This window comes from Chrysoperla carnea, chromosome 3 (genome assembly GCF_905475395.1).
Source record: "Chrysoperla carnea chromosome 3, inChrCarn1.1, whole genome shotgun sequence".
NCBI classification, from domain to species: Eukaryota; Metazoa; Arthropoda; class Insecta; order Neuroptera; family Chrysopidae; genus Chrysoperla; species Chrysoperla carnea.
In genome coordinates, this window is record NC_058339.1 from 14,529,706 (window position 1) to 14,556,766 (window position 27,061).

The 27,061-nt window shown below is 27.6% G+C and overlaps 4 protein-coding genes across 6 annotated transcripts in view; 2 read left to right on the forward strand and 2 right to left on the reverse strand.

Annotated features, from left to right (window-relative positions):
* The first annotated feature begins 3,250 nt into the window (after positions 1-3,250).
* Positions 3,251-4,988, forward strand: LOC123295877. Its single transcript, XM_044877338.1, has 6 exons — positions 3,251-3,317; positions 3,398-3,564; positions 3,914-4,069; positions 4,381-4,523; positions 4,666-4,786; positions 4,851-4,988. Exons 1-6 carry the CDS (start codon positions 3,251-3,253, stop codon positions 4,959-4,961), a joined length of 765 nt encoding a protein of 254 aa, XP_044733273.1. The 3' UTR covers positions 4,962-4,988.
* A 252-nt stretch (positions 4,989-5,240) lies between these two features.
* Positions 5,241-6,938, reverse strand: LOC123295878 (zinc metalloproteinase nas-13-like). The gene is made up of 5 exons (XM_044877339.1): positions 6,869-6,938; positions 6,604-6,792; positions 6,183-6,491; positions 5,845-5,981; positions 5,241-5,351 (listed from the first exon to the last, which is right to left on the reverse strand). Exons 1-5 carry the CDS (start codon positions 6,936-6,938, stop codon positions 5,241-5,243), a joined length of 816 nt encoding a protein of 271 aa, XP_044733274.1.
* A 3,504-nt stretch (positions 6,939-10,442) lies between these two features.
* On the forward strand, positions 10,443-11,276 carry LOC123295879 (gastrula zinc finger protein XlCGF71.1-like). Its single transcript, XM_044877340.1, has 2 exons — positions 10,443-10,626; positions 10,690-11,276. Exons 1-2 carry the CDS (start codon positions 10,443-10,445, stop codon positions 11,274-11,276), a joined length of 771 nt encoding a protein of 256 aa, XP_044733275.1.
* A 1,724-nt stretch (positions 11,277-13,000) lies between these two features.
* The window catches only part of LOC123295713 (cytohesin-1), a 126,823-nt gene continuing 112,762 nt past the window's right edge, over positions 13,001-27,061 (reverse strand). For 2 of the 3 annotated variants that reach the window (XM_044877143.1, XM_044877142.1), the window contains 5 exons: positions 19,242-19,573; positions 15,413-15,674; positions 15,114-15,344; positions 14,508-14,822; positions 13,001-13,748 (listed from right to left, as the gene is read on the reverse strand). In XM_044877143.1, the coding sequence (XP_044733078.1) occupies positions 14,553-14,822; positions 15,114-15,344; positions 15,413-15,674; positions 19,242-19,573 (1,095 nt within the window). In that variant the 3' untranslated portion in view covers positions 13,001-13,748; positions 14,508-14,552. Of the gene's footprint in view, positions 13,749-14,507; positions 14,823-15,113; positions 15,345-15,412; positions 15,675-19,241; positions 19,574-22,306; positions 22,469-27,061 lie in introns of those variants that run through there. The other variant, XM_044877144.1, reaches the window with a different exon arrangement.

The window sequence follows — 27,061 nt, forward strand, 5'->3', positions numbered from 1 at the left end:
TATTCTACTCAAATTATCTATATTTTCTGTATAAAATTTAAAATATTTAATAAAAAAATATTAATTAGTTGTATTTAAATTAATTATAACATATTAATGAATATGTATATTTAAATAAAATTTAAATAGCATTCAAATCAATATTTTTCATAAACTTATAATAGACAAAGAAAAGTAGTTTTCATTAAGCCTAATTTTATAATTAAGTAGAAATACCTACCTACATATGTGTGTAAGTGAAAAACTTTTTGTTATTTACCAATTTCAAGGGGATTATAATTTAATTAGTTTTCATAATTTCGAAAAGAAAGATTAAACGTGTTAATAGTAAATCGTATCGGTAATCTGATATTATGATTGAATATCTTAAAAAATATTTTGAATTAAAGCTCTTATGACTAGAAGCAAGTTGTGAAAGAATACTTGTCCTTTGACAATCAGATTCGATCTACATTGGACAGTCACACTTGCAAGAGTGTCTGCTTGAGTGCTTGCACTTTTCATAGTTTAGAAATAAACAATTATTTTGGAGTAAAAGCGATATATTTAGCAAAGCAGTTGTTAGAAAAATACTCTTGGTAGTTTTTAACTACCAATTCCATAAAACTGACTGCATCATAGCTTTTTTTCGCCAGGTTGTTATTGAGTTTAACTCATGGATATTTTTTTAATCGAGGTATTGTAGAGATTTGTTACTTGATTATTGTTAATTGGTAACCAATAAATAAACTGATAAACAATCTTAGTATGTCGTGTTTGCAATTTATATGTAATTGTTATAAATTGTTTTTTACAAAATAAATGTTAAAATGGAAGTTTATTACGATGTAAAACCAAACGGTTCGATTTTGGAATTCAAGATAATGGAAAACGAAATGTCATAATTTAAATTCATATTGTATGAGGCGTTAAAGATGATATTTAAAAAAAATTAATTTTCCATTTTAATAAATCATATATTTTAAGTATAAAAATTGGGGAACAATAAATTCATATACACAATCAATATTTGTTCCAAGATACAGTTAGACCAGTCACCAAATCAAAATGTATATCGAAATTTGGAAATAACTTGAAATAAAAAAAAAAAGTTTTCCATCAAATAATTATGGTATTTTAAATCTTTTAGTTTTTCGCTGTAAAATTTTCGCTTTATGTTTTTGTTTTTTTAAGTTGAGTGTTCCTTAAATTAAACCTACTTATACTTAAAAATCAATAAATTTGATTTGGTGCCTGATCTCAACACATTTTCAACTCATATAATTTTCTTCATCATAAGAAAAATATAAAAATTAAAACATTTTTATCATTCAAATCCATATCAATATTTTAATTTTAAGCAACTTATCAGAATAAATATTTAATTATTGTGTATGTATGTATAAAACCATTTAACGATGCAAAAAAAAGTATTTAAAAAATCAAGAAAGAAACGATTCAAAAATTAAAAAAAAATAAAACATTTCCATTACATAAAAAAAAAATTGTAAAAATGATCGTATTATTTAAATATATAAAAAAATCTTTTTGTACAAATTTAGTCTTTATAAAAGTAAAATTTAAAAAATAAATAACGGTTAACTGTGTTAATGATCTAAGTAAGTAATCTAAAATATTTCATCTTTCGTTTTGTTTCTTGCTCTAGGACCTTTTAAAAGAAAATTTCAAAGAAATATATTTAAAAAAGAAACCAAATAGATGAGAGCTGTCTTTACACATTTTATTATGAATAGGTAGAGAACATGGTGTTTAAAAAGTAATTGTAGTATACAATAAATTTATTATAAGAAAATGGAATTTATTATTATAATAAATAGAATTTTTAATTATGTAAACAATTTGTGGGTTTTATTTTTCTTTTGCATCAATCATATTCATCTTTCTGTTATAAGCAACATAGAAACATCTTATCGGAGGTATTTCTGAAGAAAGATTTTCCCGCAGAAAATATAAATGCCCCTTCTTCTGGCGCAGTCGGGTAAAAAAGAAGCCAAGGGAATATTTTAGGTAAAAACAACTAAAATTGGCGCACTACTACTTATACGTATTCAACTGGTTACAAAAGTGGCGTATTCAAGTAAATGAACAAAAATCAGTTCAAATAACATTCTCTTTAAAAAGAGAAACTTGTCCAGCTTGAAAAAATTAACAATGTCAGTTTTCCACAGGCAAACGAAGTGAAATACCTGGGAATTCACTTAAACAGAATGCTTACTTGGCGCAAACACATCTGGTCTAAGAGAAAGCAATTAAATTTAAAATTCTCGAAACTTTACTGGCTGTTAGGTCATAAATCAAAGTTATCATTGGACAATAAAGTGCTGTGTATACAATAAAGTGTATAAAACAATTTTAAAACCCGTGTGGACTTATGGGATTCAAGTATGGGGAACTGCTAGCAACGGTAACATCGAAATTATTCAACGATTTCAATCAAAAATGTTACGACCAATTAGTGAATCTCCCTGGTACGTGCGTAATGACGACATTCACCGTAGGTCTTGAAGTGCCCACACTGCGTGAAGAAATTACGCGGTTCAGTGAAAGTTACTTGACTGGCCTTGAAAGGCACCCAAATGTTGAAGGAATCAGTCTCTTAGATAATGGTTAAGATTTAGATTTACGTAAATAGTTTTAATTCTAGTTTACATACTATAAACTCGATCAGGTGACTATCAGTGGGTAGTTACCGTTCATGATCTCTATTCATCAGACCTTTTTATAGTTCCTTTAGGAACTGATAATAGAATATTAGGATACAAAAAAAAAACCCACTTATACGAAGTGGTTGCGGGTTCGAATCCAGGCAGCGGCAGTCTGATCAAATAGGAATTTTTTTCCCCAAACGAATGCATACTTACCTTCTCACCTTTTACTCAAAAAAATTTACAAATGAAAATTAGTACCTACCAGGCGCAGATACAGGATTTCGCCCACTAGTGTTTGAACACTAAACTTCCTCCCCCCCCCTCTAAATCCGGGTACCTACACCAACGTTAATCGTATATCCTTCTGTAAAGTAAATTAAATTTTCGTATTCTATAAATATTTTATCAACTATTAAATAGATTTTCAATCAAAGTAAGTAAATCAATTATTTATTAACCTATCTATCTACAAATACCAATATTTTCTCTATATTGTTAGACATCGTATTCGCAGTCATCACAAATTGCGTCTTATTATTATATTTTTCAAAAAACATACTTACTAGTACCTACAAATAATACCTACCTAACAATTAAAGAAGATGATATTTTTCTCGAAAGTGTACTTCAGTGTAATTTTAATTTGCATGAATTTTCATCATCTTTACGGTTTGACAAACATTACATAAAAACTTCATTATTAATGTATGCATAAATAATTTATGTTTGGAATTATTATATTTGTGTAGGAATAAAATGTGACGATGTAAAAAATACTGATGGTGGAGCTGGTTCTATGAGTGCAGAGACTTTATCAAGCATGAGTGCATCTGAAGTAGACACTTGTTTGGTCGAATTAGGTAAAGATCGATTACAACCAGACCAAGGAAAAATATTATGGAGTTTATTTTTAAAAGTATGTATCTTTATTTTTACTTTCTTTTTTTTCGCCCTTAGAAAGCATTCAATTTAAATAACAAGTATTAATTTTTGAGCAGGTAATTTTTAATTATTAGTTAGATATTTCAGTTTTCAAACAAAATTTCTTGAGACGTTCCGAAATATTCGAAAAAACAGAAAATTTTGAACTTTTTGACCGAAGCTTCGAAACTCACCCACTCATTTTATGTGGGATAAATAGTGTATTACCTAGCTATTGTAATCGTTGTGCAAATTTCGCATGCCTACGTTAATAATGCTCTTATCCCCTTTTTATCGAAAAAAACTATTACTATACTAACAAGATTTTTGCTTTAATGTTACAGAATTATGACTCCATATCAGATATACCTGTAGAAAAGCTGCGCACAGTTGGCTGGGTATCGATAGGTATTAGTGTTAGTGATATACGTAATCTTACGTTTGATGACAGTGATATTATACAAGCATTTGGAATTTATCACGCTTTAAATGCGGAACAAGTAATATTTTACGAAATTAGTACACCTTCTCCTAATCTGTAAATATAATTGAGTAGTTCTACTAATTAGAGAATGAACCCTAATCACTATTGTCCCAATTATCAACACAAACTGAGAGTGACACAATTAACTTCCACTTTTTATAGAACTGCCTAATTATATTTACCCAAAGTTTGAACGCCTATAACATATTTTCTTCCGTGATTGTCCTTTTTGTTTTATAATTCCTTCTGATAGACTTTTTATCGAAATATAAACCTACTCTTGCTGTTTTGAAAACAACAATATTTAATTCGTAATTTAATTTGCAGTTATCAGCGCTTGCAGAACAATATTTCGAATATACAAATAAAACACCTGAAGATATTACTTATTATGATTTAATATTTTTAAGACAAATAATTTGTGCTTTTAATAAAACTGACATTGAGCACATTCATCCTGAAGAATATAAGTGAGTTTTCCCTTTTTTCTCCCCTTTGCGAATTTTAGACTTTCCTTTAAATTGTGCTTTGTGTGAATCGACGCTTTGTTTGAGATTAAATCACAAGCACCTTGAACAAAAATTTTGTATAATTTTATTTTATTTTCTTTAGGGAAGCTGCAGGGATCTTAGGAACTTTAAAAGACTGTCCAATTGAAGTACTCCAAGGTCTGGCTAATTTAGCAATTCATGATGATGCATTTGGCCCACCTAGTGAATGGAGTATGGGAGAGGTAATATAAACATTTTGTTATACTAATTTATTTTTTATATCAAAATATGTATTTAATTTTTTAGGTCAAGCTTATTGGAGCAGTTGTGCAAGGTCTGTCAAATGAACAAAGACGTTTGCTACCACAAGAAGCACAGCAATTCAAACAAACTCAACAGAATAATCCCACACAGTGAATGAAGATCACTACTTTCATAGCTTAAATATTAAATAAAAGTTAAATTAAATCGAAATATAAAAATTATTTTAAAAAATTTTTATTTTTTACAATCCTTAATTTATTTAAAAAAAAATAATAACGAGCAAGTAAAATTTTAACACAGTTTCTTTTTCCACTTTTCCTAGTGAACTAAAGTTATTGATGTATTGGTATTTTATAGTACTAGTAGCAACAAAAATCGATAGAATATTAAGCTTTCATTACTACTATCCTGTTATAATATTTCTATTTATATTCATTCATTAAGATTCTTTTTCCCATAACATTCTTCATTATATCTTGCACGAATCTTTAAAATATCTATTGCACTAAAATCATTACGTTGTCCAATAATCACATTACTTTTCTGAAAAGCAATAAATCGTTCAAAACCATTTTCCGTTACAATTTAAATATATTTTCGAATAAAGAGTCCTAATAGACCGTCAGTTACTAACAGAAATTTTGTGTCGAGCGAATCGAGATCTTATATCACTTTCAAAGGTCTCTATTAGCAAATTTGTCGCGGCTATTACTGGATACAGGTTCCATGGTAGGAACGTTGAATGCCTGAGTCTGGCAGTGTATCACGACTATTGCAGGAGCTTCCACAGCGGGGAATAGGACGTAACTGTGCCTCATCTTCTTTGTCACTGTCCAGCTCTTGGCATGAAGAAATGGATCTATTTCAGCCAGTATCTCTTTGACGATCTCTCCGACCTGAATTTCGTTGACGTCATGCTGTTCTTAATAAGCTCCAAATGGTTCATAATATAGTGGTCGGGGATGGGCCAACCTTCCTTTACTAAATTTTGATACTTATAGAGATCCTTAATCATATAATTCACGGTATGACTTACCAATGGCATTATTGTAATTAAGTTTCTATTTTTAGCAAATGCTCGCATACTGTAATGCATTACACTTGCATAATCATAATCAAAATTTAAATCGTTTACTTTGTTAGAATTGTACTTCGAAAAATTAATAAACGTTTCTAGAAAAAATAATATTAATTTGTAGTATATTACTCATATTATACCATTATTTTCGTCGCTAAATTATCTTTCTTCTGATCCACAATTACGATTAGTTAACAGATCGGTGTTGTCTTACCTGTTCATGCGATATTAAAACAGGTAAGTGAATATTATTAGCTTACTACACCTATCTGGTAACCAATTGAAAAAATATTTACCAGGTTTAATATTATCCCATAAAATATCCACATAATCATCACGATTTGTTGTAGATTGTTGATGATAAAATCCCAGTACATGCATTAATTCATGAATAATTGTACCACGAACTATACAATTTTCCTTATCCAAATTTACTTTGTGTTCACGGAGCGCTGGGATTAATCCAACATGTGTAAAACAACCAAATTTTTCTGTTACAATATATATCCAATGTTGATCATTTCTTTTCTTTGGTCTAAAATTTATGCATGTTTTCTCTTCAAATGCGTCAAATACTTCTAAAAGGGCAGCAACATGCTGTGATTCTATTTTTAAAACCAAACATATTCAATAAATTTGAAATTACCTTCTTATGGTACACTCCCAAAAAAATATGATTGAAGTATGACGATAATACATAGTGAAAAATAATCTTACCAAATTTTGGATCAATTAAATACGGTATGGTACCATTTGGCCATAATCTAGCTTTACTTGAAACAGCGTTACGAACAGAAATAGCATTATCATCCATAGCTATTATATCACCCTCAAATTTTCCACTTCTTTCCCAGGGATATTCTCCAAAATAATCTTTATCTATTATTTCGTCTGCCAATAAATTTTCTAAAAATACAATTCAATTTCTATTATTATTTTCTTTGAATAGGTACTTATTGTCTGGAAAATATGTTATACATACTTATTCTTAGAAATATAATAAAAAATGTTAAAGAACACCACTTTAACGAATAATTTGAGGTAAAACCCATTTTTTATTAATATATGTACTCAATTTTTTAGAAGCTTTTATTGAACTCAATTTGGAATTTATATGAAATAAATAGACACCCAAAAATTTTATATTCTTCAAAATTCATTTATTTTAGCCAAATGAATAGTTGTCACAATTTTTGTGAAATTCAAATTCTTATCAAGGTTATTAATTTTCAATGGTTTATTGTTTTCTGGCTTTATTGTTTTTAGATTGAATTGTTGGTTCCGTTGATATCAGACATAGAGCCAGTGTAACTGAAACAAATATTTCCCAATTTGGCTTCCGATTAATGGCCTTCATTAAATTTCAATCGCCGTCATTGTGCCTGATAAATTTATTAAATTTTTTTTGTTATATTATTTAAAAAATTATATTTTCTGATATGAATATTTAAATTATCTTAAAACATTAGCAAAGGTTCTTTTTACCGAAGAATATTCTACATGATTTTTATGTTTCGGGGCGCGGTGACCAATGTGACGTGATATCTGAATGTTTGGAAGTATTATCAAATACTATTATTTGGAACAGAATACTGACCCAAATATTTTCAAGAGCTATGTTTGAATAAGTTAGTATTTTTCTTGCTCAAGTGCAAATTTACTTACATCTTTGTGAGGAAACACTTTTTAATCAGGCATTATGTTCCTGAGAGAAATAGTGTTTCTAGTCCATGAAAATTAAAAACATTTTTTTGTTATATATAAATAAAAATCATTATATATTTTTAATTTTGTTTTATTTTTTAAATTTTCTATCCTATTTCAGATTTTCTATCCTTACAGATCAAAATTATAAATTAATTAATTATTTAGTAAAGGTAAGTATTAATTTAATTGTATTAATATATATATACCGGCTTGGTAGGGTGGATATAGCACTTGTCTGTGAAACCAAAGAACGCTGGTTCGTACCCTGGTGTAGGTAATATTTTTATATTTAAATTAATTGAATTTTTCCTGATGTTTAAATTTTCCACTCTTTTTATAGTTAAAATTATCCATATAACCCGCCCTGTTGCCATAAATAATGTCAATTATACATATGTCATAAATCATTCTGTCAGGGGGTGGGAATTTAAATAATCATAAATATATCTCCACTCCCTGGTAGAAGAGTGATTTATGACATAAGTAGGAAAGTGGGATTGCCAGGAAATAGGAGAACATGTATTATAGTCTATCTCAATCATATTCTCCTATTACAAAATATTAAAAACATGTATAAAAATGGCTTGGTTATGCTAAAATAAGAAACTTTTTTAATAGGAGAACATGTCATATAGTCAATCTCAATCATATTCTCCTATTACAAAATATTAAAAACATGTATAATAATGGCTTTGTTATGCTAAAATAAGGAACCTTTTAATAGGAGAACATGTCATATAGTTTATCTCACTCATATTCTCCTATTACAAGATATTAAAAACATGTATAAAAAATGGCTTGTTATGCTAAATTAAGAAACCTTTTAATAGGAGAACATGTCATATAGTTTATCTCACTCATATTCTCCTATTACAAGATATTAAAAACATGTATAAAAATGGCTTGTTATGCTAAATTAAGAAACCTTTTAATAGGAGAACATGTCATATAGTTTATCTCACTCATATTCTCCTATTACAAGATATTAAAAACATGTATAAAAATGGCTTGGTTATGCTAAAATAAGAAACTTTTTTAATAGGAGAACATGTCATATAGTCAATCTCAATCATATTCTCCTATTACAAAATATTAAAAACATGTATAATAATGGCTTTGTTATGCTAAAATAAGGAACCTTTTAATAGGAGAACATGTCATATAGTTTATCTCACTCATATTCTCCTATTACAAGATATTAAAAACATGTATAAAAAATGGCTTGTTATGCTAAATTAAGAAACCTTTTAATAGGAGAACATGTCATATAGTTTATCTCACTCATATTCTCCTATTACAAGATATTAAAAACATGTATAAAAATGGCTTGTTATGCTAAATTAAGAAACCTTTTAATAGGAGAACATGTCATATAGTTTATCTCACTCATATTCTCCTATTACAAGATATTAAAAACATGTATACAAATGACTTGTTATGCTAAAATAAGAAACTTTTTAATAGGAGAACATGCCATATAGTTTATCTCACTCATATTCTCCTATTACAAAATATTAAAAACATGTATAATAATGGCTTTGTTATGCTAAAATAAGAAACCTTTTAATAGGAGAACATGTCATATAACCGATCTAAATTAATTATGTCAATCCCACTTTCCTACTTATGTCATAAATCACTCTTCTGCCAGGGAGTGGACATATATTTATGATTATTTAAATTCCCACCCCCTGACAGAATTGTGATTTATGACATATGTATAATTGACATTATTTATGGCAAGAGGGCGGGTTATAAGATTTTAACTATAAAAAGTGGAAAATTTAAACATCAGGAAAAATTCATTTAATTTAAAAATAAAAATTATTATCCACACCAGGATACGAACCAGCGTACCTTGGTTTCTCAGTCTATATCTGTGCTATATCTACCCTACCAAGCCGGCTTATTTATAGCGATACAATTAAATTAATACTTACCTTTACTAAATAATTAAATAATTGATAATTTTTTTCTGAAAGAAAAAATATGATATTTAAAAAATAAAACAGAATTTAAAATACATAACGATTTTTATTTATAACAAAAAAAAAAAAAAAAAAAATGTTTTTTAATAAACAATTTGATAGAGATTCTTCTTTTCTTATTAAAGTTTTTATACAAAATAAGTAAAATTCTATCACTTTTATATAAAAATAATAATAATAATAATAATAATAATAATAATAATAATAATAATAATAATAATAATAAAGGGTGTCCCAAGATTAACGTCTGATTCGAGCTTCTTGCGTTAATTTTGGAATACATTTATAAAACACAATCTAAACTTCCTTGAGAGTTGCTTAAAATACATTCATTTTCTACTCAATTCTATATGTATTTCTAAACAAATTTGAGCAGACACTACAAAGACTCTAATATTTGAGTTAGTGAAAATTGAACACACGAAATAAAAGATAAAAATTTAAAATATTATAAATTAAATTTAAAAATGTACAAAATATATGAGCTTGTATAAAAATGGTATTTATCCTACTTGCAAGAAATTAGAAAACTTATAATATTTAACTAATTTTGTAAAATTGTAAAAAATTAAATTTTAAAATTTCATACAACTTAATTATTATAATTGAATTTTATAAAGTTAATTATATATTATAAGTTTTCTAATGTTGATGCATATAGGATAAATATCATATTTATCAATTATTCAAGATAAGAACCTTATTATATAAGATAATAACGAGATCTATTTAGATGATTATACTAATTTAGTTTGGGGGAACCTTCAGAGATGGCATTAAATTTCATGAGATAAAAATTAACATTGACTTTCGTTTCTGTTTTACCGATATGTTCTCTGATCTTTCATTAATTTAACCAATATGGAAAACGATATTTTTCATGAAGAAAATAATGCTATATACATAACTGAAAAACCCATTAAAGTTGAACAAGAATTACATACAGAAGTAATAATTAAAAATGAAATAACGGATGGAAATTATTTCGACGAACAACCGCAAGAAATTCAAGCCAAGGGAAAACCATTTTCATGTGATGTGTGTGGTAAAAGATTTACGCTCTATAAAAATTTGATTAAACATAATAATTCTGGCGAACATTTTATAGAAAAATGTTTTCCATGTGATGTTTGTGGAAAAACGTTTACTCGACAAAGAAATTTGGATGAACACAAACTAATTCATACTGGAGAGAAACCGCATTCATGTGACGTTTGTAATAAAACTTTTACCCTGCGATGTAATTTACTTAAACATATGCGATTTCATACTGGCGATAAACCGTATTCATGTGATATTTGTCATAATACTTTTACTCTACGTGGAAATTTAGTGAAACATAAACTAATTCATACAGGTGAAAAACCGTTTTCGTGTGATGTTTGTGATCTATCATTCAGTCGACAAAGTTATTTAGTTCAACATAGTCGAATTCATACGGGAGAAAGACCTTATTCGTGTGACATTTGTGATAAAACATTTACGCAGCAAAGCAGTTTAGTTGCACATAAACGACTTCACTTAGAAAAACCTTTCGCGTGTGGTGATTGTGATCAAACGTTTAGAAATCAAAGCCATTTAATTAAACATAGAAGACTTCATACTGGAAATAAACCATTCTCATGTGAAGCTTGTAATAAGAAATTTGCATATAAAATTTCTTTAGTGAGACATCAAAAAACTCATTCATTCTAGTTTTATATAAATAATGTAAATTATTGTTGGATTTTTTTTACAAATAAAAACACTTTTACAAAAACAATTGTTTCTATAATTTATTGAGAATTTTTGTTTTGATTAATATTTTTTTAACCGACTTCAAACAAAAACGGAGGATGTTATCAATTCGACTTTATTTTTTATTTTTATGTTTGTTACCTCAGAACTTTCGACTGGGTGAACTGATTTGGATCATTGTTTATCTGTTTGAAAGCTGGTGTGGTCCCATTTCATTTTGGTCAAGTTCTGACAACGGCATCCATGAGAAAACCATAAAAGTCTTAAATTTGCATAAAGTAGTATGAACCGATTTCGTTGATTCTTTTTTTAGTGACAAATTAGTTAGTGTACTTAAGATTCACTAAAAATCACTAAATAAAAAAACTTTTAACTAAAAGAAAAACTTTTCCAAAAGAAATTAATATGCACTAAAAAGTACAAAAATAAAGATAATATAATGTAGTTAAAATTATTGTTATTATGAAGTCGGTGTCAGCCAAGGAAACAACTCTGACAGACCAGTTTGCTACATTTGCTTGGCTGACACCGACTCCAAAAATAACAATAATTATAACTACTATATATTATAAATTATTTCTTTACTTTTTAGTGCATATTAATTTCTTTTGAAGTCGATTTTCTTTTTGTTAAAAGTTTTTTTATTGTCTCGACTTAAGATGAATTCTCGATCAAAAATCCTAGTTATAAGCAAATACAGGGCCGGATTTAAATTTCTGCCGCCCTGGGGCACTTTAGAAAATGCCGCCCTATGACTGAAATTTTATTTTAATAGTTTTGATATCTTATTTTAAAAAAAATTAGAATAACTAATTAATTGCAGAAAATTTATTATTATTTATTACTGTTCTTTTAAATTAAAATTAATTAGTATTATTTGATAATTCTCCAATTTTAGGAAAATTCATTGATCAATTAAAGTTTCTGTTATCAAAAAGACATACATAATTTGAAAATATTTTTAATTCTTCAAAAAAAATTAATTTATCTTCAAAATTAATTTATCAATTCCAGAAAATAAAAATATCAAATTTTATTTTTGCAAACCTTTATGGAAATAAATTAATTAAACTATTTTAATAGTTTTCACTTAAATTTCCTATATTATAATATACAAAATTTTGATTTGATACATAATGCATAAATTATATTTCTTGAAAAATAAAATGTTTATTTAAAAGAATTAGATAATTATATATTGTATAGAAAATATTTTCTCACATTCCAAATTTTGCCGCCCTAGAAAATTTGCCGCCCTGGGCACTAGCCCCGATAGCCCCTAGTGTAAATCCACCACTGAGCAAATATATGCGATATGTTAACCATGGATCTCATTAATCTTGCATAAGATAAAAAGAAATAAGAATCAACAAGTCTTTAAACTCTCACTGAGTATTAACATAGGACCAAAATAAAACATTAAAAAAATTTGATATGAATGAATTATGTTTTATTCAGTAATTACAATAATTATTCAATGATATTTACAAATATATTACAAGACAAATATTATATATATATATAATAATTATATTTATATATAAACACGTGTATGTATGTTATGTGTATGTAAAATGATGTGAAAAAAACATCTACAATGTTCGCTTATAACAAAGCGTCTATAATATTAATATTATATTTAATAATAATAATGAATAAAATAAATTAATAACTTATATAAAAAAAAATTGTATTTTTATCGTTATGTACAGTTAGTTATACATACAGTTCGTTGTAAATTAATTGGTCTATTCTCTCAACCCCTTTTTGAACAATATTTAATACACGTAAAACGTGACACGCCACCTTTATAATTTATATTTTCGGGGTAAATTCAAACAAAAAATACGTTTTAAATTTGAAAAAAAACCACCCACTAATAAAAATACGACGTTCATTCGATTACTACATTAATTCATTATTTTGTACATTGAGATTAGACGATGCTTATAAAAAAAGGAGGGGAGTAGTAAATTTGCGCTAAAAATCTTAACATCTAATATAATAACAAACATATAAAAACTTGTATATTTTTTTTTCATTAACAAAAAGAAAATTCACATTTCACATTAGTCACCCACCTATTCCAAATCTTTTCGTTCTTGTGATTCGATTAGTCTTGCGTTTGTTTCCATTCCCATGGATTTGTGCAACAACTGTTACGTTGCGGAATACATATATTTTAGGTTTTTTTGGATGGAACTATAAAATTTAATTCTTAGTATTGTCTAAATAGCAATATTATTTTCACATAATATTTGGTTTAAAATATATTTTCTTGTTTCTAAATTGACTGACATGGTGTTTTGTGTTTTCTTTTATCGTTTAATACATTTTTCAACAAAATTTAATCAAATTAATTTCATAAAAATTTAAAATGTTATAAATTAGCCATCTATGCTGTATAATCCACATTTGAATTGCACCAATCTGTAAATAAAGAAAAAGAAAATTAATAATGTTTATAGGTAGAAACAGGAAAAGTGTGGAAACATTTCAGATTTGTTAGTTATTTTTAAATCTAGGATGAATTCCAGCATTATGTGATAAGATTTTTCTTACAGATTTATTAAAAACTACTCTATTAGACTGATACAGTCATTTCAGGACCATACGCAGGAATCATCCGACAAGGGGGGATTCAAACTTTTGTTCATCCTGTTAAGTCAATAAATACAAGAAACTTTTTCCGAGTAAGAAATAATTTTATGATGTCAAAATGTGATATTCGTCACTATTTTTCAATCAGTTACTTCTGCAAGGTACAGAAAACCTCTACATCGCGATTTATATTGAGCGAAGGTAAATCGTTTAGCCGATCATCAGACATTGTCGATCTAAGGTACATTTTGAGACGACGTAAACTTAAAAAGGAGCGGTCGGTCGTCGTTGTTGTGACAGACAAAACTGCTAGAACGCGATGCATTTAGTAGAGATTTATAAACTGAACTTCATTGCAAATATCGAGTGATTCGTCGCTGAAAATTTGTCGACCCAGATGTCACGGAAATTATGGTGCAAAATTGAAGAATATGTTTCTAAAAGCAGAGAGCTAGACTCTTCATCAAATTTTTCACATAATGGGCCGTATACTATGAAAACCGAACATATAATTTAGCGACAATTTTTACATATGATTTGTATAAATTATGACCTAAATTAAAAAATGTTAAATAGATTTAAACATACCTTGGTCAGCTCTAAAACCCATAAATTTCTATAAATTGTGACAATTCAACTCTTTGAATGAATGCTATTATGTTGTGCTTTCTTTTTCCTTTGTGCTAGCATATCATAAAATGGATTATGACTAATTGAATGTCGTAGTCTTGTCATCCATTCAACTTTGTCCTCTGCTGTGGCTGCAGACATTCTATATACTGTATGTTTTCCTTCTACAACTTTTCCTTCTGAATCAGTTTTGCATGCTTTAATAAAATCAGCTCCACCGCTTGCAAACAATTCAAAACAATGAGGTTTATGTCGATCAGTAGCCTCACGAACCTGCAAAATGAAATTAGGATTGATTACTTAACGTTTATTAAAGTATTTAAAAAGATGTTCTTAACTGAATAACATTGGTCTACATCAAGAATGAGCAGGATGTACATCAAGAAGGCATATTAATAGAGATAGAAAAATTAATAAAAACTGAAATAAGGTCAAATTTTGTTTCTTTTTTATTTTTGAGAATGATTGAGTACAAACAACATATCAAAATTAAAAAACCTTATTCGATGTATTTTGTAGGTATTTATGTTTTAAATAATTTTAAAGAAATATATGTATACTCACGGAAATATTTTCTAATGGAATAATTCCCCTAGGCTCTTTGTCAGTTGTATATTCAAAGTAATATAAACAATTATCATTTAATATAAACCATCGTCGTTTCCAACTCTTGTATCGTCCACCTTGTTTCCACAACCAACCTTCCTTGTCAGGATTAAAGAATGTATGCATCAAATCATTTCCATCGTCTTCAGGTATTTTAAATGGTTCAGTTTTTATACTACTATATAAACTCTGTAGAAAAATAAACAAATTCGTTATTAATTTCATTTCTTTAATTAACATCAATAATTCATACTTACAATTAATAATTCTTGAGGTAGATCGCCACCATTATCGATTCCTCGATTCATTGAAATAAATTGTTCAGGACTAGGTTTGTCTTTTACACTTGGATTGTGCAACGAAGTATTTAGCATAATTATAGCAAATGAAAGTACATAGCATGTATCTGTATTTGTAAATATATCAGGATTTAGTTGGCAATAACGTTGTGCAAAACATTCCATCATTCTATCAATTTTTTGTGCTTCACCTGGTAAACGAAAACTCCATAAGAATTGTCTGAAATAAAAAATTATTAAATATTAGAATATTTATTGATTTTATTAAATTCAATGAAATTGAATAATAATTTTTTAAGAGGATTAGTTTATTTTAGAAAATAAGCACATTTTTCTTCTTTTAAACGGCATTCCGAACTTGAGACTTTTAATCCGTTCAAATTTTAACCTTTTATGACTAAAATAAATACATTGATACGATGTAACTCTCTCTCTTTTGGCAAATTCGAAAAACAGACCGGAAGCTCACCGGTAAAATAAATCAAAAATAGTTCTTGACAGAAATATTTACAAAAAATTCTCCCCATAGTTTAATTTCTTAGATAATAACTGTTTCAACATTATCCTATTGTATTATTACTAGATGAGGTTAAATTCTAGCATGTTGTCTAGTTCTAGGGTCTATTTATAACCACCTGTCGACCCAATTTATTTGGACAGAGTATTAACAGTCCTGTGCTTACTTAAAAGACTTGGATACTAAAATTTGACCAATCTTAAGAAATCTCGTGAACGATTGCGCTTGGTACAAGCCCCCGTGATTCGGAAATCGAAATTATAACCTAACATATGAATTTTGTGAGTAAATCTTTCAACCGATTTCATTTTCTAGCATTAATCTTAACATTATCCAAAATTCAGCGGGAAAACCAAGCTTCAAAGAAAGATTTATCGTTTCCCAGTTGCTTGGGCAATACTCATGTTGTAAATTGAGCGTAATTATTTTTGATGAACTTCCAAGGTTTCTGTACTTTTCTGAGGCATTCTTAGCCAATAGCTTATGTTAATTTACTCGATATAATGAATGTCAACATTAAAATAAATTGCGCACACGAAGTAATTCTCAGTAATTATCGTCTTGTGACAATAATTGAAATATTTAAATAAATTCCTTCCCAAACAAAATATACACATAAATATAGTCCAATTATCTGATAGCCAATCATTAAATTAACTAAGGTATATTTTAAGCTATTATTGTCTACTATAAAGCAAAATTAATCAATCATTTATTGATTATTACCCAACTCAGCACACTTTAATATGGTGTTTGTCATTGAAGCGCCATTAAATTATAAAAAATTTATTAACATTGCCAATTTTTCAAGTGTATTTAAATACATAAATATTCAATATTGATAAAATCTATAACTATATTTTGTTGATATCACACAGCCTAGTATTAAATATTAATCATTATCATTATAAATATGGATATAAAATATATTTTGAAGGTTATACGATAAAAAATTTGAAAAGCTACGTATATGTCTACTGTTATGTAAACCTAAATATACCTAAAAACTATTTTCGTAATGTCATTTATATTTCATTACCCAAAAAGATATCTGTTTACTGTTTAAAACCATAGCTTGCGATCAGTTCTTCAAAATAATAAGTATTAAAGATAGTTTGATCCAAAGATGGTAGGTAAAATGTCTACACTTGGTTCCAATTCCCAGTAAAATGGAGAGAAATGTGAAAGCAGCCACCGCTACTATCGATGATATGAAGACTAAAGTAGAAAAAAATTGGTAGGATTGACGGTACGGTAAAATTATGTCATAACATGAAACTCGTGGACGAAGATTGAATAATAAGAAGAACTTATGTTTGCCGGGGCTTTATTCACAAATGGCAACTACCGTAGGTTGTGAAAATTCACGATTTGAAATTTTAATTCACTAAAATTAATAGTTTGGTGTGGTTTGTTGTTTGGAAAGGATCTGTTCATGTACCTACACCGATCTATTAACCAATCAAAATTAATTTCAGATGAAAGATAATTTAATTACCAAAATAATAGGCTTGTCTGGAAAAACCGTTGATAGGAGTGTTTAAAAATCAATAAAATTTCATAAAAATATATCTCATCTGGTTACCAGATGGGTGAAGATCGACCTTATACCGTCTCGTAGACCACATGATTCAATCATTTGAATATCTGATACCGCTTGGCTAAATATGTATAAAAAATCGAATATGATCACCCTACAGTTTCGATTTAGACACTCCGTTTAGAAAAATAATGTCAATTGATTTATTGCAGAATGCAGAATAGATTAATTTATTATATGGCACTGACATTAATTTATTATATGGCACTGACATTTGGTTAGTTCCGAACCTAAAAGGGCTATTAGAAATCTGTAACTACTGTGATTCTAGCATGAAAGTTAGACGATAAAATATTACAAATTAGTTTTACTGCAGTAATAATTTGTCATAAGTTATTTATCATTCCAAACATGTAGTATAACAAAATAAATCTATTTAAAAAGTTTTTGATTTGTTAATTAATTATATCCATTTTTAGATGTGTGATGTAAAACAGTACAATTTTACACATATTTCAGGAACAAAACATTTCTGTTGTAAACACAAACAGAAACCTTTTATTAAAATAAGTGAAAGTTCTAATTAACTTTTGAATACATATATGACCCTTTTATATTAAAAATAATATATAGTAGTATTTTGTATACCCATTTTTTTTATAAGGAATATACAGATGATCCAAGATAACGGATAAACTTTTGGCAAAAAAATTACAAATATTTATAGACAAGTAAATTTAGAGGTTTCTAACCTGGAAGACCTGCTGCGGATATTGGTACGAACTGACGAGAAAATTCAACGTGACTCACTTGGATTTTCAAGGTTTATGGGAATGATCCAGACATCATTGATTAGATGATGCTCGTCGTAAACTATACCCTATTTTTCTGGTAGAGAAATTCAGGATGTCTGAATACTTTTATAGAAAAAAAACTCAGTCTAGATTTTCCGACAACGTCTCCAAGCCATGCTAGGCGGATGAACCCAAATAGTCTGTGCTTAAGATATACTTAAGCACATCGCATCGGTTCCGCTACCAGAACAACTCCATGGGACAGTGATTGTGGGTTTGATCCCGACGGTAAGAAATTTAATACAGTTTCAAGTGACAAAAATGGTATAATTACTTTTCCAAAGTTTTAGTAAAATACTTTTGTTTTGAAAATAGACTCTATGGCTGGATATAATATCGTACAAGCTCCAATAAGAAAATGTATTCTTCTTATGCAGTTAATTCAAAACTATAGTCTTAAAAAAATGATTTTTGTGTGCACCAACCCAAAATTTCGATAAATAGAGTGTAATGCAGGCATAATAAATCACTCTGTAATGTTTTCATGACACATTTGATATTTGCTAACACAAAAACTATCTTTTACTATCTAGAAAATGCTTTTAGTAAATAGAAGTATCTTTCTATATATTTCTATATATAGTTTGTAAAAGTCAACTAACACAAAGCAAAACTGAAATGTATTCAAATGTAGAAAATATTTGACTAAGAGTAAAAATAATACACCATCTAGTGTACATTTCTATCGCGTATTGTGTGAAAAATAGAAAACTAGCACAAATCTCTTTACATTTACACAAAACCGAACAAAAGAGAAAGCGAAACATGACATCAACACAACGATAACATTTTTACTAAAAAATAAAAAACTAGAAAACTCGAATATAATATGTGACCTATTTTCTAAAAGTTCATAAAAATAATATTTAAACATACCTTAAAGCTTGCACTAATATCAGATCTTTGAAGTCATGTAAATCTACAAATGCCCTGAGTACATTCTCATTGAAATCATTCCTTTCACCAAGGTAATCACCAATAGCAGTCTTGTTTAAACCTTCGCCTTTATGTAAAAATTGTGCGATATCTTCTGGCGTTTGTTGTAATAGGCCTTTTTCCACTAAATATTCAATACCTTTCTTTGGATCCATATTGAATTTTTTACGACCAATTGACATCATTTTTGCTTTATTACTATGTTTACTTTCATCCGAACAGTCCAATGACTCCATCTCCGATACAACTTCACCCAATTCATCTTTTAATTGCTGTAACAAAGAAAGTTTCAAAATTAGTATTTTCTAAGTTTTCAAAAAATATTAGGAGGCAAAACTGAATTTTGATAAAAAGTTTGAATAGTAAACTTAGAAATTGTGATAAATTTAGCGTTTGTTCAGTAATCTTTAGTCGCGTGATGAAAATTTTGCTCACGCCGAGCTTTAGATTTTTTTGCTTACACCTTTACTCTTATAATGTATTTAAAAAAACTGTAGGTAGGTTGGAAATTCTCTTAAGTGAGGCGTTCTCTTTCATGGTACCCAGCAAATTTTCATTGCCAAGCTTAAAATTAGCTCCTCTTTCTTATTATTTTTATTGATAACTATTTTATTGAGAAATAAAAATTCCAAAAAACCCAAATTGTTGATAGCTTGAATAAAGAAATAAAAATGATCAAAAACAAATCATTGTAACATACTTCGAATTTTTAAAATTTCCAAAAACTAGAGACCTATAGTAAAAATAACCAGTATTTCAATCAGATTATTTTATAAAATTTCCCATAAATTGTCTTGTCCACTTTTTTATCCGAACAAATAAGAGATTGTGATAAAAAAAGGCCAACACATTATTTTTAAAATAACAGTTGAATAATCCAAAAAAAGAAAATATTAGTTCTTAATAAATGGAATGTTTTTCCTTTCTTCAACTTAATCATTTTAAATGAATTCACTTTGAATAAAGTATAGTCCTTACATATTAAATTCATGGCATTCAAGTTTATTAAAGTACGAAATATTTTCAAAGCAGTATAATAAATAATTGGACATGTTTTGACAGTATATACACCTTTTTAGAGATTCTTTAGTCTGAAATGTAAGTTTTATGCCAAATGAATAAATACATTGGTAGTTTATACACCTTTCTTCAGAAAATTATATTTACACCTATTTTCAGAAATAAGTTCGTTGCTTTGAAAAAGTTATATTTCATTAAAATTTTGTTCGTCTACACAATCTCTACACTTAAGTAAGATACAAAACCCCTACAAAACAATCGAGTGCTCACGAAATTTTATGGAAGGAATCGTCCATAAACTTCTCATTAGCGTCTTAAAGTTATTAGTAATTTTATTTACTCACTGTTTTTTTCACTTTTACCCACTTTATTCTTGTTCCAAACTGTTTTCCGTGCAAAAAATAGCTAATTGGATATTGCATGCGCCAAATTTATCGATTTGTGCGCGACACAAATGTAGTATAGCTAAATAAAAAAGTACCCCGTATTCGTAAAAAAAATAGGTAATGCAATTCGTGAGAAACTAACTTTGTTTATGCTTCTAACTCCATTTTTGATATGCTACTCTGCATTCCAAGCAAAATAGCCTGCTGTCCATGCGCAGGATTTACTTATTTATTACTTAAAGACAATTGATTTGTTAATTAGTTGAAAAAGATGGTTTCGGAACTTTTTGAGAGGTTCATGCACCCAATGGCGTCCTTTTGGATCCGTGTGCCGAAATTTTCTAATAATTTTGGCTTAAAGAAACATTGATGTATAGAAAATTTTGAGGAACCAGATTTCTGCACTATTTATAATAATAATTAATGATTACCAGAGCCGGATTCGCACAAGATAGTCTAAGATCCCAATTAGGAACGACCTTCACCCATCTGTTTACCGGATGAAAGTTATTTTTTATGAAATATAAAATGTTAACAAATATCCCTGCAATGGGTTGCCTAAAAAAATGTAGTCCAGACTACTTTTAGTGAAAATATCAAGAGTAAAATTTTTAGAAATTTTTCACTGACTTGCATATCTTACGAATTTTGATCTACTCGAAAGTAAAAGCCATAAAGAATATGCAGCAGCTATGTTGTTTGCCTTTTTTCGTTCACTATTATCGCATTTATACAAGTTGAAAATAGTAATTACGTGCATCTGTTAATTCATTGACTCGCATATCTAAATAAAGATAATTTTGTTACAATTACGGTGGCATATGATTGGCCACAAAATATTGGTCAAAAATAATGTTTACAAGCTTTCCAAGTTTTGATATTTATATTAAAAATGGTCTGGACCATATTTTTAAAGGCAACCCGTTACAGGAATATTTGTTAATATTTTACATTTCATAAAAAATAACTTTCATTCGGTAAACAGATGGGTGAAGGTCGACCCTAATTCGGATCTTGTACTAAGAACTGTCCTTAGATAATGGCAAAAAATGCCGCCGTAAGTTTCTTAAGCTAGTTCTGATACAATAAAATGCATATACAATTTGAACTGAAGAGAAAAATTCCACGCAAATCTTTTTTATCGATGCTATTTGCTTAAGAATTCGCCATTGTTTCAGAAAGCGTATGAATCATGATTGGAAAATTATACGTTTGGTTGAAAATATGTTTGTCAAATTCAAAATCATTAAATTTTTTCAACATCTTCAAAACTTTCCGTCATATCTGATGTAGATTAAATTCACATGTATGCAAAAATATTTAGACTCTTCCGAAAATTTGTCGCCCAAGGCCATGGCCCTGATGATTACACATCTTTTAACAAATGTAACGTCAATTTTGATTTTCAGATCCATAGAGAATAAAGCAATTTGAAGTAAATCGAGCACTATTAGATCTGGATAACAAAGTTTCAAGAAAAAAGCATACACAGTTGTTTTTAAAGATCATGGTTCTTTACGAATAACATGTCCAAGAAGGATTTTCCTTTGCCCTCAGCAAGTATAGTGATGAACAATTTAAAATAATCACAACTCTCACCTCATCAATAAACAGTTTTATTGAGGAAATATAATTATAAAAACCAATTTCATCCATTGTACTATCATTTTTTTATTCGACAAAAAAGCACAAACACTCACAATAAATTTATTTAGACAAATAAACAATTACAACGAACAAAACCAAAAAAACACTATGAACTTTGATTAGTAAGAAGTAAGTACACGAAGTAATAATAATAACAAGACCACGTTTTATTATATTTTGGCATCACTGTAATAATATTCATCATACATCACAACACGAAATGTTGGGAAATTTGCCAAAAAAACAATTCACAATTTTATACCAAACACATAATATCATTTTTGTTTTAACATTCCAACAAACAGCAGTGCATAGAATTATTTTGCAGACAAAAATAATTGTTGATCGGATAAACACACGACGCGTAGAAGTGATTAGTTTTCGAGAATAAATAAATACTTGTTAATTTTAATGAAATGAAAGAAGATGTTTGTTTGAGTAATAATCACTTGGAAATTTTTTTTAGTTCGACGCACGCGGCATATATTTCATGTACAGTTAGTAAAAACTTATTATGGTCAAACATTTTTAACTTGATATACAAAAAAATCATAAGAATTTCTTACATCACAAAAATTTATAATAAAGTGAATCATATTTTTAAATGTCGCAATTAGTTTTATTAAATCGATTCCACAGTGGCGAATAATTTTTTACCAGAATAATAAAACATGCTAGAGAATGTTAAACTAACCAGATAAAAATCATTAGGACACATAACACCTTTAATTTAGTTTAATTTTGTGCATTAATTAAAGAGAATAGAAAAAATACACTTGCACCAAGAATCGAACCCGGACCTCTTAGATTCATGCCAAACGTTTTAGCCAGTTCGTCCATACGAACTCTAGACAAGAGTGTTAATTTTTTCAACTGATCGAATTTTTAATTTTGTTTGTGAGTCTCAACATTATTAACTTATTTATTTATTATTTAAAGTACCTCGATGACCGAGCTTAACCTAAATGAATCGATAAATGAACGGTAAAAAGCATGACCGACAAATTTTATCGGAGGAAACAAAACACATGTACATGGGAGCTTTCTCATTTTTTCAAGAACTCCAAGGACTTTAGATCATACTAAGTGAAGCTGCATCTTAAATGATTAAACAAAGAAAACGCACATCGTGTCTTCTGAAAACGCAGTGGCGCAGTGTACGCGAGTAGATTAAATTTTGTAAAATGATTCTAGCGACATTTGAATAAATATAATAGTGATAACCGCCACTGAATTTGCATAAAAGAATCTATAATAATAACAAAAACCATTAAAAAAATTCCAACTCATTATTTTTTCTACGAAGGAAAAACAATGCGATAAAATGAAAAATTTTTGAATATCAAAATGATAACATTGAAATAAATATAGCTTCCACAGACTAAAAGACTTAGTATTTATTATTCAAAATGGGATTTTGAATAATTATTCTGTGCGAGAATTTTATTTCCCAAACAATGTGAAGCATAATTATAAAAATAAACAATATTGTTTAAAATAATTTACCTAAAATATATCAAAATAAGATTAAAGTTACGTCAAATTCAGGAAATAACAAAATATTACACAATAAATATTTTTGTATTATAGGAGAGATTGTAGTACCAGCGATCAAAATTTATATTTATGTGGTTTTTAAAAATATTTTTTAAAATATGTATTTGTTTGAAAATTTAAATTTTAAATAGCTATTGATAAAAGCGTATGAGGCATGGTACAAGATGTGTGTGAATTGACAATCATGATCTTGTTAGCGCATTCAGTAACGGTTTCGACTGCTATTTTTATGGGCTCGGGACGAAGAAGACTTGGTTTTCCGCCTTTTCAAACTTTACCTCCTCAATATTTTACTTTAATGTTTAAAACTAGTATTAAGCAAAGATTTATATAGTGCGCGATTTCTAACACGCTGTTTTCCTTCTATTTAAGTAAACTTCGCTTTCTTATAGTTGCTATCTCATAGATAGACAGTAATTGTCTGTTGAGAAACTCTCGAGTGATTCAAAGTACATTGTATCCAGGGTACAATATCTTACCCTATATTAAATTTAAAAACATATTTTAAATAATGTGAGCTTTGTTCTTTTGTATTATGTATTATTATTTTTACATAAAATTTTAATAACGTACTTTAATGTTTGTAAAAAAAATATTAATTATATGGATAATTAATATTAGTTTTAATAATATGTTAATGAATGTTTTTTATTTTTTATTTCTTTTATCAAATTACTATCGATATTTATTTAACATGCACTTTTTTAAGTTGTAAATATTTTTATTTTTAAAACATTTTTACGTAATTCGCTCTTATTATTTTTTTTATTAAAATATTGTTTTAATAATTCAATAAGAATGATAAAACTATTTTCTCTAAATAATTTATTATCAAAAGCGTCAGCAGATTTCAGGCGCCTTGTAGAAGATTTGAATAAAAAAAACATGAGAAAAGTTTGAATGTAGTATAAATTCTACTTTGAATTTTCACGCATATCTAATTATTACAGTTGGTAGACAAAAAAGTTACAATAACAATAATAGTGACCTATGTGTGCCAATCGAAATCACGCTAAATTTACATTTTTCAGATTGTTTCTATGGAAAGTTACGTTTAATTACACATTTTTTTGTTATTTTAATCGGAAATTTTTACAAAATTCTTGTTAAGTAATACACATTCACTTCAATATATCTTTTCTCACATAATACTAATTAAGACTATTTTTTGCACAAAGATTTATAAGAAAATATTTACCTGATAGTGCATTTTCTAAATGCAAAATACCTTAAAACTGTCAACAATCACATTATAAAATCACAAATAAAATCTTTATTAAGGAAGACTTTTCAAGTAAAACTGAACTACGGAATTCAAATTGAGTTAGATCAATTAATAATTAAACAATTAAGTATGAAGATGATTAATTAAAATGGATTTTACATTCATTACGGTTGTACACAACTGAATCACTAAAAATTTGATAAATAGGTACATAATAATTACCATTCGAATATAAAGTATGAATAATAAATTTTAATTAGGCATTTTAAGACATATATGTTATACTCCTTTTAAGACCAAAAAAGGTAATTTAAAAAGATTAATTTATAGATAAGCCATTTATTTTTTAACAGTCTTATTACCAATCATTTAAAAATTTGGAAAAATTCACAATAATTTAAAGCTTTCACAAGATGAAATTTTGCAAAAAAAACGTTTCAACTTAAAAAAATAGAAAAAATTAAAAAAGTTGTACCGCCAAAACTATGCTATACCTATAAAAACTGGCTTGGCCTCAAATTGTTACAAATGTACCTTACTTTAAAAATAAATATTACAGTTTTTTTTATGAAAAACCAGTTTTTCTTATTTGAAATTTCAATTTTAAATAAGGACATAAAGGACATAACATAGGACGTAAAAATGCTTATACGAATTTTGAATCACGGATTTCAATGAAGTTAATATAATAATATATTTTTAGGTATATTATTGTTATTTTAATCATTTTATGTTGTTATTATTTTAATTATTAATACAATTTACCTATTAAACAAAAAAGTGAACTTTAAACTCTTAAAAAAATTGGCAGACAAAGCAAATAGTTAATACAAAAAATGCAAAGTTTGCAATGATAATAAAATTAAATTAAATTATTCATAAGAAATTGATTATTAAGACCTTCAAAATTTTGTAAATCAATTTATTTTACCTTTTAAATTAAAGCAAATTCAACCAAGTATGTCGCAAATATTTAGTAAACAAATTTAATGTAAGGTCATCAATTAGAACATTTAATAAAATAACATATTATTATTAATATATTGTTTTCAATCAGAATAAAATAAATTGATGATTTTCCAGAATCAATACAAAATACTTAACTCTTAAACAATAATATTGTGATTAATGAACTTTGGAGCAAACAATACACACAAACTTTTTATTATTTGATCATGCAATAAATTTATGATAATTATTTTATTTCTAGAGAGAACAAAACCTCCTTAACTAAACAAATAAACTTTATTATTGTCTGACTAAATCTGTGTCAGACAATATATTCTAGACCTAATAAATTGCACGCATACAAATTACATTAATTTAAGTTTCAGTTAAATTTAATTTAAATAGCCTCACTTTGTGGGCCTTTACGAGAGAAATAAAGTGCTTAATATAGACGCGGTTTCCAATAATGAACAATTTTTGGCTAACGGATTTTGAAAAACAGAAAATCTAGGCAATCATTTGGATAAAAAAAGAGAGAAGTTCAAATTCAAAAAATGTTTTCAAAAAGAAATTTTGTTTTTTATTTTTTTTATTTCGTACAAGTAAAAAGGGAGAAGTCTTAAAAAATCATTTATGATGCTATTGGAGTGACCTTAATCAAAGGCAATTGAATTGTTGATATTTTTATAAAATCTATTCACAAATTTCCTTCTATGAGTCATTTCCCATACCAAAAGATGACAAATGCTTCTTGAAATAATATGTTATTTGATTTCTTGAATTTATGTTTGTTTCAGAAAAATTCTATTTCGCAATATTTTCCTTAATTTGATACAAGTTTAGGAATAAGGCATAATTATTAACACATCATAAAAGTCAATTTGTATATATGAATGTAATTTAAAATAAAATAAAGATTAAAAATAATGATATGGGTGGCCTCTGTTTTAGATGGATATCTGAAAAACGTAGGTTAA